Genomic DNA, 14,823 nt, shown 5'->3' with positions numbered 1-14,823 from the left:
CAGTGATTCTGAGCCACTGTTGTCCATTTTGGAAGAAGGACATGTTTTCGAGCCAGAAGTGACTGGAACACCTGTTCTGTAGCCCTCCCAAAACATCTTAAATTAATACCTGTGTTCTGAAGCTTTTGGCTTATTCCAGACAATAGGGATTTGGGGGAGAGAAAACAAAAAAAAAGGAAGGGAATGAGAAAGAGAACAAGATTCACCACCTCCCATATCAACCAAAGGTACATTTTCTGGATCTTTATATTTAACAACCCACCAAAAATCCATACTGAGATAGAAATAAATATATTTGATTATAGAGGTTATGAAATCCTGTCCAACTCCCAAACAGAATTGATCTCTTCAAGCGTCCTAGTTAACTTCTCATTAGCTCCAAGTGAAGGTTGTCATGACAACAAACTGGCAGATTTTAGTCCCTGGAATTTATTTGATATAACCTAGAACCTAGCTGTTTTTTTTTTTTCTAAGTGCTGGTTAGTATATAGGGCAAAAAATAGAAAAGTTTATTCCTTCCGTTTCACAGCTTTCAAATGTTGTGAATTAATCTGTTTGCTAATTCACCTAAACTAAAAAGAGCAGGTTTTTTTCCATTTTGTGACATTCTTTCACATATAGAACTACCAGAACTGGAACACATCTCAAAATGCCCTAATTAAATCTGAAGAAACACTTTTTAAGTTGGAGGATAAAGTAAACTCAAAAACACAGAGGAGGGCTTCCCTGGTGGCGCAGTGGTTGAGAGTCCGCCTGCCGATGCAGGGGACACGGGTTCGTGCCCCAGTCCGGGAAGATCCCACATGCCGCGGAGCGGCTGGGCCCGTGAGCCATGGCTGCTAAGCCTGCGCGTCCGGAGCCTGTGCTCCGCAACGGGAGAGACCACAACAGTGAGAGGCTCGCGTACAGCAAAAAAAAAAAAAAAACAAAGAAAACACAGAGGACAACATCAGGACTGAAAGCAGTTTGTTCTACTCAGGGACTGAGCTACTCACATATATCACTCAAGTCAGGACGTGAGAGCAAGTCACAAAGCTTGGCTAAGGCAAGGTGGGCCGTCTGGGTTCTTCCCTCTGCTTGCATTCAAACGTCCCTACTTGCCGCTATTTATTCCTGATTTGTTTATATTCATAGTCAACTTCTTGGCTCAGGCACTGGGCTCATTGTGATGAACTTGATACCGATATCTGACTCCCAGGAAAATTCTGATGGCTCTCATTCCAACCAAGGGACAATCTCTTCCTCTCACCAGTAACTGAGTGAAAGGATCCTGTTTAGAGATGAGGAGAAAACTAGTCCCAGGAAACATTAAGTGACTGACCCTCGGTAGGAAAGCTGAGTGGCAGAGCACAACCTAGAATCCTTACTCTTACGGACACTCACTCTCCTGTCTCAGACAATGTAAGTCGAAAAGGCAAATGGGTTCAGGAGAAAAATAATCATTTGCCTTTTATGAGCTATATAATAATGGATTCAAGGACAATTTCAGCAAAGAACAGTCTAGGTTATGGCTCAAAGACAGCAAATTGGTAAGTTTGGTCTATGACTAAAAAACTGTGATTGTAAGTGATCTACTAAAGAAGTTCGAAAACGAAATGAGCTGAGTTCTTGAAAACAGATATGAAAGGGCAACAATGCACTTTAGGAGAAGAATTACATATATGAATCTCATGAGTTTGAGATATCTGATCTACTGGGATATTTATTCTGAGTACTCAGAATATCATTACTATAGTTAAACATCTGGTAATTTGTGTTGTAACATTTGAGGACACTATAAAGGATGTGCACTATAAAGGATGTGTGGAGAGGCCACAACAGTAAGAGGCCCACGTACCGCAAAAAAGAAAAAAAAAAAAAGATAACGTAAACAAGAAAACAAAAAGAGCCATACCAATAATGCTCTTTAAGAATTAAAAATATTTTGTTATTGGTCACCAATTGAATATTAAACTAGCAGAAAGTGATTTTTTAAAAAAGATACAGCAGAGCAAAAATAAAGATCCTAAAAGCTTTCAGAGAAGAAAAACAGAGATGGGACCCAAGTGGCTGGGAATTCAACCAGAAAAGCAGCAGAGGGAGGTCCCAGAATCAGAGGTGTGCTGCAGGCATTGGGGGCAACCAGTCCTTAACCAGAGCAGGAGAGGGGCCTCCAGGAAGGAAAAGAAGAGTTGAGACATAAATATAAACACTTGGGTACAAATCTATGGATGAATATATGACAGATCCGATGTAATGATCAGAAAGAAGTTAAGAAAAAAGACAAGTGAAGAAAAATCAAACCTTATACAGGAAAGGAAAATAACCACAGTACACTGTGACTTGGCTGTGAACATTGTTTACAGGGTTATAATGACGTAAACACTGAATGCTGATTTAATTAAATTCTGTGATATAACAATATTTAGAAAGGATGGGGAAAGGAGAAGTTGAGGAGAAATATAGGGAATCCTTGTATAGTAAAGTTCTTGTACAGTAAAATCAATAGATATTATATAAAACTGATTTATCAAGAAAAAATAATTATTTTTGGCTGTTATTAGCACTATTCAACAATTTTTCCAGCTTTCCTCTTTCCAAGTTGGTAGCAGAATTGTTGGCATGGCTCGTGACTTACTTGGCCAGTGAAATGTTAGTGCAAGTGATATGATGGAAACTCAAAGAGCCAGGGTGTGATTTGCCCCTTTTCTTCCCTCCTGCCCAGTGACTGGGGATGTTCCAGAGGATGGATGTGCCACCAGCCTGGAGGCTGGTGTGGGGAGACATGGAGCCCAGTGGACCCACTTGGATTTGAAGGGTGTTGGTTATCTTGCTTTTCATGACTGATCCTGCATATTATTTAGAGTCTTGGAAGTAAATAACAAAAGGAACAGCTGAAAGAGTTGAAAATGGTCTGCTCGCAGGACTGTGGGGTGTGGACAGGTCGAACAGGAGACTGTCCCTTTTCATTTTAAACCTTGTACATCTATTTGATTAAAAAAAAAAAAAGCCATGGTACCTACAGAACATATATCTCAAGCAACCAGATGAATGTGCAAATGGAAATTCAAAGAGCAAGTGATTAGGGGAGAACAGGTATTCCCTGCTCCTCTCATTTCCATAGAGGGTAAGGAAATTCCACTCCAGTCCAGAATAAGGGGGGACACTTCCAGATTCTTTTGGATGCAGCCAGGAGAGTGGAGTCACTTATCTGATTGGTGAGTTTGGGAAAAGCAAACTAGGCTCAGCCCCATTGGGTCAATCTTTGCTTACATTTTTGAAGGCACCCTGCCTGCGGGACTATTACTCTCTAGTCCTCCATGCAGTCAGCCGGGCAGTCAGCAGGGGAGCGGGGGAAATCCTACAGCTACACAAGTGTGCTAGATTATTGTGTGACTAGGTGGGCAAGGCTGGCTAATTCAGGGGTGAAATATTAATAAGCTTGTTTGGCCAGAGATCCAGAGCCATGTTTGCTAATCAGCTTTGTCGGTAATGATGCCAGTGTTTGAGATCTCCATATATCAGTTTCCTGTGTCCTATTTCTCAATGGGTTGAGAACTCAGAAGGAACTCCTCCAAAACATGAATATCAGTCATCACTCAACTCTGTAATCAGATTAATAACACACTATAAGGATAATGCCTTTTTTTCTAGTTAGAAAAATACAGATGTGTAGAAAAAGTCTGAAAGATATATGCTTATCTATATTTTCTAATTTTTCTTCCCATATTACTTGGGTAATAAAAATGCTCAAATACTAGACTTAGAATTTAAAAGTAACATTATAAATTTACAGAGCATTGTTTCTTAGGATTCATGGTTACATCTGAATGATTTATCTAGATTGGCTTTGTTTTCATTTACCATCAGTTTCTTATAATTGGTATGCTTAGAAGAGCTTTGAAGAAAACATTACTTATGTGTCCAAAAGTTGGGTTATATCTGGTACTCTAAGTAGAGAAAGTACAGGCCAGAAGAACCACACTGTTCAAGTTTAGTTACATAGTTATGCTCTGATAAAGTAAAAAATAATTTAATTATGTATAATGACATCCATCCTGCAATGGCAATAAAATTTTCCATTATTTAATAACCTACTTCCATTTCTTTACCAATTGATTCCTCTTCTGTTTCTTCTACTTGAGATACATTTTCATTTGAAGTAACTTTAGGAGTTGTAGGCAATGATATTTCAGCGATTTGCGTAAGATTAGATAATTTCTCGTGAACTGAAATAACTCTAAAAATAACAAACATGTATGCATTTTACTTGAAAAGTTAAGTAAGGCATTCATTTATTCCCAGAATCAATAAAACATGTAAAGTAAGTCCTTAGTTATTTAACACTTAGATTTCTGGCATCCCCAAACGTCATTCAATCATTCCTTCATTCAAGTGACATGAGAACAGAGACACAATTCTCACCTGCATAGTGTTTATGATCTAGTTATATGCTCAGACAGATTTATAATTATAAACTGGCAAAGACACAAAGCAAAAAAAATGTAGACATCCAAAATATTTGCTTAAGATGAAAATAAAGAAAATAAATATCTACATGGGCAAAGAAACACCAGGCAATGACAAAAGATCTACTCCTACTTAAACTCAGTGCCACGCTCTGATTGGCTGGCTGGCCTGAAGCTAAGAATTAGGACAAGTCAGCAATGGCTCTAAGAGACGGGTCAACGAGCCCACACAGTGACATGTACTGTGTGGGGAGTGGGGGCAGGGAGAAGAATCAAGTAAAAAGGAAAAGCTAAAGCCGAGGAAGAGGGCAGAGGACGCACTGGCAATCGTGCGCAGGACAGAAAGCTTCTGGAGCCACGGTCCAGTGAACCATGGAGGCGCTGGAGACAGAGGTTAACTAGTGAATGCAGTCAGAAGCTGGAAAAGCATTGAAACAGCTGAGGGAGGCGAAGAGCCACCTGCAGGGCTCCCAGTGACTCTAGGATACAGGCACGTAGAGCGCAGGTGCGCACATATTCGTGCGTGGGTGTGCGGGTCTCCATGCAGGGGCGGAGGGAAATTTTTATGAAAATGAAGGAGATGATGCAAAAAAGCAAAATGACATCAGGAGCAAATGCAGGAACATCGATTTCCCCAGTTTCCCGCAGCATGCTCTTCCTTTGCCTTCTATAGGCTGATCAACAAGAGCAATTCCTCATAGACTGATCGTGACCCTCACAAGAACACAAGGAACTCCACCCTAGGTGGGAGAAATACTGTCACCAAGGGATGAATCAGATGAACGTTTGTCAGGCAACTTCCTCTATGATAGCCTCAGTGACAGGGGCATGTCCCTAACTTTAGTCACCCTACCATTGATCATAAACACACGAAAATCAAGAACTTTTTGGAGTAAAACAAGAATCCTGTCAGTTTGATTACATTCTGCTCTGCAGAAGTTATAATCATTTTCATCATGTGGTTCTGAAAAAAAAAATTCTGCCATGTTTCTGGATGTACAAGGAAAGAACATAATTTCCTAACTTTGTGACTTAGCTGTGCTGGTATAGTCCTGTGTCTAAGATTTTCCACCATGACACTGAAAAAAATTTTAAAAAAGAAAAGGAAAAGAAAGTTGACTGAATAATTGAAAGTATGCCAGCTCTTGAAACATCTCTTGTTTTATTCTCTTTCATGGAGAGGTCAAAGAGAAAAGAGTTCTTCAAAATGGAAATCAAGGACCAGGAACCAGACTCTCCAGGTGAGGATGGAGAAGCGCCAAGTCCCTGCACTCAGTAGGTGGTGAGCAGGGCAAAGAGCTGACACTGACAGACACAGGAGGCCATGATGAGACTTGACATTTGCCCAGTGCTTTCAGCCTTTCAAAGTATCTGCATATGTTATACATGCATACAAAGTATATGCATACACTGTCTGGCCTGATCCTGACAGTAACCCCAAAAGGTAGGCAAAATATTATTTCCATCTCAGAAATGAGGAAATGGAGGCTGACATCGCAAGGGCAATGAACAATGGAATCAAAACTAAATTAACTAGGGCTTCCCTGGTGGCGCAGTGGTTGAGAGTCCGCCTGCTGATGCAGGGACATGGGTTCGTGCCCCGGTCTGGGAGGATCCCACATGCCGCGGAGCGGCTGGGCCCGTGAGCCATGGCAGCTGGGCCTGCGCGTCCGGAGCCTGTGCTCCACGGCGGGAGAGGCCACAGCAGTGAGAGGCCCACGTACCGCAAAAAAACAAAAATGAAACTAAATTAACTAAGCAAAGAAAAAAAGTGAAAAACAAACAAGGAATTTGGTAAGGTGAAATCAGAAAAGAGAGAAACCAGGCATGAGCAAAAATTAGAGTCTCCATCCCCGGTCTGAAGGAGAGGGAGGAAAACAGAGTGGCTGACGCAGAGGCTTTTGACTTGGGGAACAATATAAAATAGGATTGATCAAAGAGGAAAGGGTGAGACCAGGATGGTGGTGGAGTTTGGGCTTAATTTTGCAACTTAATACAGAGCCACATTAAGTTCTTTTTAAAACACACCCCAAACTACAGGCAAAATATAGTACAGACAACATCTTTGTACTGTCTGTAATCTTTATGAAGTACCAGAAACTATTCCTCCAACAACTCTAGGTCCTATTATTATTATTCCCATTTTACTGATGAAGAGACTGAGGCACAGAGAGGTTAAGTAACCTGGTCAAGTTTGCTGAGATAGGAAGATACGAAGGGGCACAACCAGCATTTGAACCAAAACAGGCTGAATTCAGAGTTCATGCTCTTACCCACTGCAATATCATACTCTGCTAAGTAAAAGGAAGACTTTTCCAAAAATGTCTTCTAAAAGTTCGCCTGTGATTTACCTTGTATATTACTGAAACAGTCAATATTATGAAAGTATCAGCAAAGAGCTGTGGATAATCCATCTTTACTTGCCTGTTTAGTGGAACCCAGAAAGAGCCAACATATACATTGTTGTAAGCGGTAGATGTAACATCTGAAATATTCAGGGGCTTCATATTATAGGCATACAACAATAACACCTATAAGAAAATTAAAAGACATATAAAATGTTACATCAAACTTATACTTTGCCTCAAAAACTGCAGCATCGGTTCTCAAAATAGTGTCATTATACTTTAAAAGGTTTTTCTTCGGAAGAGAAAAATGAGGGTTTTTTTGTTTGTTTCCAATTCACTTTAAAGAGAAATGATATGAACAAGAATTGTGCAAAGGTTATGAGATGAAAATAAATGCTAGTTGGTACCAAGGTTATATTATTTTTGATGACTGACACTTCTTACTGCAGTTAAGTTTAAATTTCAGCCTCTGAAGGCCCTCTGCAACAAGTTCTAATGTATATTGTACCTGGTGAATATCCAACTTTGTTTCTTGTTCCTTCTCCATATGCCCCTTTCCCATCGGTGGTCATAGGTACGTTTGTGCATTCACTTATGCTGTTCCCTTCCTGTTCTCTCCGTGTATTCCATCCACACACAACTTACCAGCCCCCATCTCTAAGATGAAACTTCTCCTAATGACTCATGCTTTAGTAATTTCCCTGATGTTTGAACTCTGAAAATTCTTAGAGTCAGTCCCACACTCTACAGCACCTATTTACAATCATGAATTCACAGAATTTGAGATTCAGAGGACCTTAACGGTGGTCTGCTCTAAGTCCTTCCAAGAAAGCTGAGGTCCAGAGCTGACAGCCAAAATTAATTAATTAAATGTATGCATTTATCTCCGCTTCCTCACAAATCAAACTAAAATAAGAGTAAAGGGATTTTGGGAATTCCTGGCGGTCCAGTGGTTAGTACTCTGTGCTTCCACTGCAGGGGGCATGGGTTTGATCCCTTGTGGGGGAACTAAGATCCTGCAAGCCACCTGAAGTGTGGCCAAGAAAAAAAGAATAAAGGGATTTTTTTTTCTTAAAGGCATAAATCCACAAAGACAGAGCAAGAGAGAAAATGAAGCAGATGAGAGATGTTAGCAACATTTTGAAAGCACCTGAAACATTTGAAAGCACCTCTGCTTAGTCAGCAGAGAGGAAAGGCTGTGTCCCACCTGCCTTCAGAGGGGCTGCCAACAACAAGCACGACCAAGAACCTCGAAAGCCTTGGGGACAACCTCCCTCCCATCCCTTCTCCGAGTCCATCCAACCAGGAGACTCCCTCCCTCCTTCCCTGCCTCTCCTCTGCTAGCCAAACTTCTTCCATTTTTCTCTCTGCTGAGGTTAAATCAAAGATCTATGCTCAGGAGGGACATTAGATTCCAGAGGTGGGGTGCTGAACTGAAAACGTTGGAATGAAGTGAAAGTCTATATTCTGAACAAGAGACATCCCTCTACCCCACTCCAGCCCCTGCCCAGAACATAGAAAACTAAGCAGTAGTCTAAAAGAGTCCTCTTTGGGGAAATTTACCAGATGAAGAGAAAAGACCTACAGATACTGACATTTCAGGATCCACCAATGAAGCTGCTGGCTCCCACAGTCACCCGGCAATGAGGCTAAAAGTCCATAAGCCTGACTCAGTATGCTTCTCAGTGCCTCAAACATGAACAGACAGCCAAGGGTCACTAGACATGAAATGAAAGGTAGAGACCAAAACTAATGTAAGAAAAGGAATTTGGAGAATCAGATACAAGATAGAGAGCAGAAGAAAACATCACTGAAACCATAATTAATATCCTCAGAGAGAGAAAGGCCAATATTGCATCTATGAAATAAGAACACAGTGCTATTAAAATGAAAGAGAATAAGAGCTCTTAAAAATTAAAAAATATGATAATCACAACTAAATAATCAATAAAAGATTTGAAATATAAAGTTAAATATATCTCCCTCCAAATAAACCTAAATTTAAAAACATAAATAGGGGAGAAAAGATGAGAAAAGTAAACATTCAATCTAACAGGCTCAATATCCGTATAACAGAAATTCCAGAAAGTGCAGAGATCATCAGAGGGAGGAAATTATCAAAGAAAAACGTCTCCACGAACTGAAGAACATACTTCACATATTGAAAGGGGCACCCTAAGAATCCAGCACAGTACCCACACCAAGGCACATCATGGAATTTTAGAACACAGGGGACAGAGGGCAGATCCTCAGAGTTTCCAGAGGAAAAAAGTCACAAAGAACTAGGAATCAGAATGGGAACAGAACTCTCAACAGCAGTGCAGGATTGCCAGAGATAATGGAGCAGTGCCACCCACATTTTGAGGGAAAGTAATTTTCAACCTAGAATTTATGCCTAGGCAACAATGAATTAAGCATTAAAATGATGCTTAATTTTTGTCAGACATAGAAGGCCTTAAACTCCTATGAAAGTTCAGGGTTAATTTTAGTCTGTTGCAACCTTGTTAATCATCTCGGGGACTGAAGTCATGGAATTATTCCTTGGCGAAACCTGAATAGAATGTACTACATAGCGACTGTAGCCCTGTTTTAGGGTCTGAAACACACAAAGAGGCAGCCAGCTAATCAGCATTTTTTGTAGAAAATGCACGTGTTGATGATTTACATCTGAATTCTATTGTTACCTTCACTTCTCTCACTGAGTCTGGCTCACGCCTGGTTTTGACTACATGATCAGAGAGGTACAAGAGACTCCTCTCCCAGGTAAGACAGCAGCTTTCTTGAAACCAAGATATCTTACCGTATTTCGGCGGTTCATGACCCACAGAGGACGTGTGTCCCGTGCAACTGAGAGAGGACCCAGGAAGCTGCTCCTGGGTATCTCAGTCTCTCCTTTAGTCTGAAATCAGAATTAACTTGAATAAAGGAGTTCAATATTTAAACAATAAAACTCTAAACTCACTCGCGTAGTTGTTGTGAGCCAGAGCTCTGGAGCCGGGGTGCCTGGGTTCGCCTCCACCACTTACTGGCTGTGTGATCTTGGGCAAATTATTAAAACATTATGCTTCTGCTTTCTCATTTGTAAAATTAAGAGATGGTAATCCCCATCCCACGGATCAGGGTGAGGATTGAGTGAGTCAACGTAAAGTGCTTTAAGCGGTATTTAGAGCATTACTGTTGTCATTTTTAGCCCCATGATCACTACTGGCTCCTTACCCTTCCTGGATACCTCATTTTCTATATTCTCTTGGACCTGCTGCTAATCCCAAACCAGCTTTCCATCTAATCCCCCAGCCTGTCCTCATCTAATCCACTTAGTTCTTAGTTGATAATAGTGCTTAGTTCTATTCCCAACTTGTCTTTACTCCTCCAGGATAAGTTATATAACCTTGCATACTCAGGACTGGATTCTTCAGGAGGCAATACGCCCATGATAAAATTTCCAGTGTTCCTTTATTCACTTCTGAAAATACTGTTTTTTTCAATGGAAAAGAAGTGATATGGTTTTGACGAACACTGAGGAATACTATATTTAAAACTGCCTTGTATGTTCATCATTATCAAGTAGGATTTATCTCAGGGATGCAAGGATGATTCAGTGTTTGCAAATCAATGTGATGCACCACATTAACAAACTGAAGAATAAAAATTATATGATTATCTCAATAGATGCAGAAAAGGCTTTTGACAAATTCAATGTCCATTTATGATAAAAACTCTCAACAGAGTGGGTATAGAGAGAACATACCTCAACATAATAAAGGCCATATATGACAAACTTACAGCTAACATCATGCTCAATGGTGAAAAGCTTTTCCTCTAAGATCAGGAACAAGATAAGGATGCCCACTATGACCACTTTTATTCAACACAGTATTTGAAGTCCTAGGCACAGCAATCAGATAAGAAAAGAAGATCAAAGGTATCCAAATTACAGAGGAAGGAGTAAAACTGTCACTGTTTGCAGATGACATGATCCTATATATAGAAATCCAAAAGACACCACAAAAAACTATTAGAACTCATAAATGAAGTCAGTGAAGTTGCAGGATACAAAATTAATATACAGAAATATATTGCATTTCTATACACTAACAATGAACTATCAGAAAGAGAAATTAAGAAAACAATCCTCTTTACAATTGCATCAAAAAGAATAAAATACCTAGGAATAAGTCTAACCAAGGAGGTAAAAGACCTGTACTCAGAAAACTATAAGACACTGATGAAAGAAATTGAAAACAACAGAAACAAATGGAATGATATACTGAATTCATGGACTGGAAGAATTAATATTGTTAAAATGACCATATTACCCAAGACACTCTACAGATTCAATGCAGTTCCTATCAAAATACCAATGGTATTTTTCACAGAACTAGAACAAATAATTCTAAAATTTGTATGGAACCACAAAAGACTTCAAAGAGCCAAAATAATCTTGAGAAAGAAGAACAAAGCTGGAGATACCATGCTCCCTGATTTCAAATTCTACTACAAAGCTATAGCAATCAAAACAGTATGGTACTGGCCCCCAAACAGACACATAGACCAATGGAACAGAATAGAAATAAACCCAGAAATAAACCCACACTTATACGGCCAACTAATCTACAACAAAGGAGGCAAGAATATACAACGGGGAAGAAAAAAACCTCTTTAATAAATGGTGTTGAGAAAACTGGACAGCTACATGCAAAAGAATCAAACTAGACTACTCTCTCACAACATATACAAAAATAAACTCAAATGGATTAAAGACTTAAATCTAAGACCTGAGGCCATAAAACCCCTAGAAGAAAACATAGGCAATATGATCTTTGACATTGGTCTTAGCAATATTTTTTTGGATCCATCTCCTCAGGCAAGGGAAACAAAAGCAAAAATAAACATATGGGACTACATCAAACTAAAAGTCCTCTGAACAATGAAGGAAACTATCAACAAAAGGAAAAGACAGTCTACTGAGTGGGAGAAAATATCTGCAAGTGATATGTACCTGATAAGTACCTGATAAGGCACTAGTATCCAAAATATACAAAGACCACATGCAACTCAAGCTCAAAAAAAAGCAACAAACAAACAACCTGGTTAAAAAATGGACAGAGAATCTGAGTAGACATTTTTCCAAAGAAGAGATACACATGGCCAACAGGCACATGAAAAAATGCTCAACATCAAACATTATTAGGGAAATGAAAATCAAAACCACAATGCTCACCTCACACCTGAAAGAGTGGTTATTATAAAAAAGAACAAATAACAAATGCTGATGAGGATGTGGAGAAAAGGGAAGTCTCATGCACTGTTGGTAGAAATGTAAATTGGTGCAGCCACTATGGAAAGCAGTATGAAGGTCCCTCAAAAAATTAAAGATAGAACTACCATATGATCCAGCAATTCCACTTCTGGAAAAAACACTAATTCAAAACAATATATATACACACACATATATATAAATATATATATATATATATATATATACACATATATAGTTATCAATATATCAATCAATCAATCAAATATTTCTCAGCCATAAAAAAATAACAAGATCTTGCCATTTGGGACAACATGGATGGACCTAGAGGGTAGTATGCTAAGTGAAATAAGTCAGATGGAGAAAGACAAATACCACATGATTTCACTTACATGTGGACTCTAAAAAACAAAACAAATGATCAAATATAACAGAAACAGACTCATAGGTACAGAGAATAAACTTGTGGTTGCCAGAGGGGAGAGGGGTTGGGGGATGAGTGAAATAGATGGGGGGAGATTAAGAGGTACAAACTTGCAGTTGCAAAATAAATGAGTCACAGGGATGTAATATACAACATAGGAAATATAGTCAATACTACTGTAACAACTTTGTATGGTGACAGATGATAACTAGACTTTTCATGGTGATTATTTTGTAATGTGTACAAATGTGGAATCATTATGTTGTACACCTGAAACTAATACAATATTGTAAAACAATTTTACTTCAATTAAAAAAAAGAAAGAAAGAAAAAGAAAAAATCGTCTTGTCCTCACAGCCCAGGAACAGTGAAAAACGAATCCCTCTTCCACTAGATAGAGCTGATCTGTAATTTCCTCATCTTGATATCTTAATCACCTAACAAAATGCTTGGCACATAGTATGCACTCAATAAATACTTTATTCATTAGTTAGTAAGCAGTTGAGCTATATGTGGTTTGTAAAGAAATCAATATTAAGAATGAAAAGACTTAGGTTCCATTCTTATTTTTGTCACTAATGAGCTGTGGTATTGGTCAAGTCCTTTTACCTCTGTGGAACTTTTCTTCCTCATCTGTAAAATGAGAATGTCGATTAAGTGTTCTCCTAGTTTCCTTTCAGTTCTGACATTTGACCTGGGTGATACCAAAAGTCAGAGGTTACCAATAGAGCCCACTATATAAACTGGCAATAGAGTACCTTCTTGGAGAGTCATCATGAGAGCTGTAAGTTCACTGGTAGCACCAGCCTAGACCAGTGCTTCTCAGCCTTAAGTGTGCATACATTACTTGCACATTCTAAACTGTGCAAGTAAAACGAACATTCTGATTCAGTGGGTCTGAAGTGAGACCTGAGATTCTGCACTTCTAATGAGCTTCCAGGGGATGCCAGCGGGGCTGTTTCCTGACCACACTCTGCAAGGGCCAGGGACTATCAGATGCCTGCCTCATTTATACAGCTTCTGTCTTCCCCAGCTTCCAGAAGCTGGATGTAATTTTGGGCCCCATCTGCAGGACCAGGCTCTAGTTAATCACTTAGCCAACAAGGCCCAGAACCCAGAGGACCTCAGAGGGAGGTCCTGGGCATCTGTATGATCTCTAAGTTATAGCACTCCTGACATCCAAGTTGATAACATTGGGCTTTTGCTTTTGTTAAGACTTGATAATTTTCCCAGGAACCCTAGCTCATCTTTCACTACCCAGCTAGGCCTGAGCTTGTCTTGAATGCACAGCCTGTTTCTTTGGGACCCTGAAATAGAGTCTTGCTCTTCTTAGGGATTTAAAGCCCTCCAGAAAAGAGCACTGGCTCCATATTTCTTGTTCCCAGACTGGCTGGACTTCTGAATAAACTTATCTCCAAGAACTATTTCAGCTCTATCCAAGTTTCTGTTTTTACTTTGCCAGATGGAGTCTTCCTTTTCAGTGCTTTGCTTGATCAGACTTCTTGCACTTGATCATGCTTGTCTGCCTACATCTTCTGTGGCCTCTGAAGAACATGCCTTGGGCTGTCCAGCTGCCTTCAACACAACAGCCTTTGTGGTCGTTTGCTTCCCTCCAACTTGACAATGTGTTGAGTAGCTCCAATCCTGATTCATTGTCAACTAGCATTCCCCCATCCTGGGTCTCAGTTTCCTCTTTTGTAAAATGGGGCTAATGATAATACTCGGCCGTTTGGATCCATGGGTTCGGCATCCGTGGATTCAACATCCCGTGAATCAAAAATATTTTTAAAAATCCAGAAAGTTCCAAAAATGAAAATTTGAATTTGCCATGTGCTGGTAACTATCTACATAACATTTACATTGTATTAGGTTTTATAAGTAATGAAGAGATGATTTAAAGTATACAGGAGGATGTGCATAGTTTATATGCAAATACTATGTCATTTTATACAAAGGACTTGGACACCTATGGATTTTGGTATCTGAGGGGATTCTGAACCAATCCCCTGTGAATACTGAGGGACGACTGTACCTACCGCATAGAGTTGCTGTGAAGTTAATGAAGTAGAATACCTGGAACACAGTAAGCTCTACATTGGTGTTCATTATTGCTATTATCTTATGGGTTTCATGAGCTTCACCCAGTTTTTCCAACATTAAACTCTACACTAAAGGTCTAAGATAATAACTAGATGAATACTCACATACATGAATATTTAAAGCATCACACAAATTTCAGTGTTGTCTTCTGAAAACATAGACTCTTAGGTCTGAGAAGATCTAGCCCTCCCAAGTCAGCGTTTCCTGATTTGGTAGCTGAGATTTAGGGCAGCAACTGAATCTTTT

General features: G+C 39.5%; 1 protein-coding gene across 1 annotated transcript in view; it reads right to left on the bottom strand.

Moving 5' to 3' along the window:
• Positions 1–14,823, bottom strand: part of CFAP54 (cilia and flagella associated protein 54) — a gene marked incomplete at its 3' end in the record, with an annotated part of 303,390 nt that overhangs the window by 27,651 nt on the left and 260,916 nt on the right. The window contains exons 65-66 of the mRNA XM_082850839.1: positions 6,873–6,979; positions 4,078–4,219 (exon numbers count right to left, since the gene is read on the bottom strand). Coding sequence (XP_082706965.1) covers positions 4,078–4,219; positions 6,873–6,979 — 249 coding nt within the window. The remainder of the gene's footprint in view (positions 1–4,077; positions 4,220–6,872; positions 6,980–14,823) is intronic.

Source organism: Leucopleurus acutus (assembly GCF_964270905.1).
Source record: "Leucopleurus acutus genome assembly, chromosome: 11".
NCBI lineage: Eukaryota > Metazoa > Chordata > Mammalia > Artiodactyla > Delphinidae > Leucopleurus > Leucopleurus acutus.
This window is presented reverse-complemented; position numbering and strand designations above follow the sequence as displayed.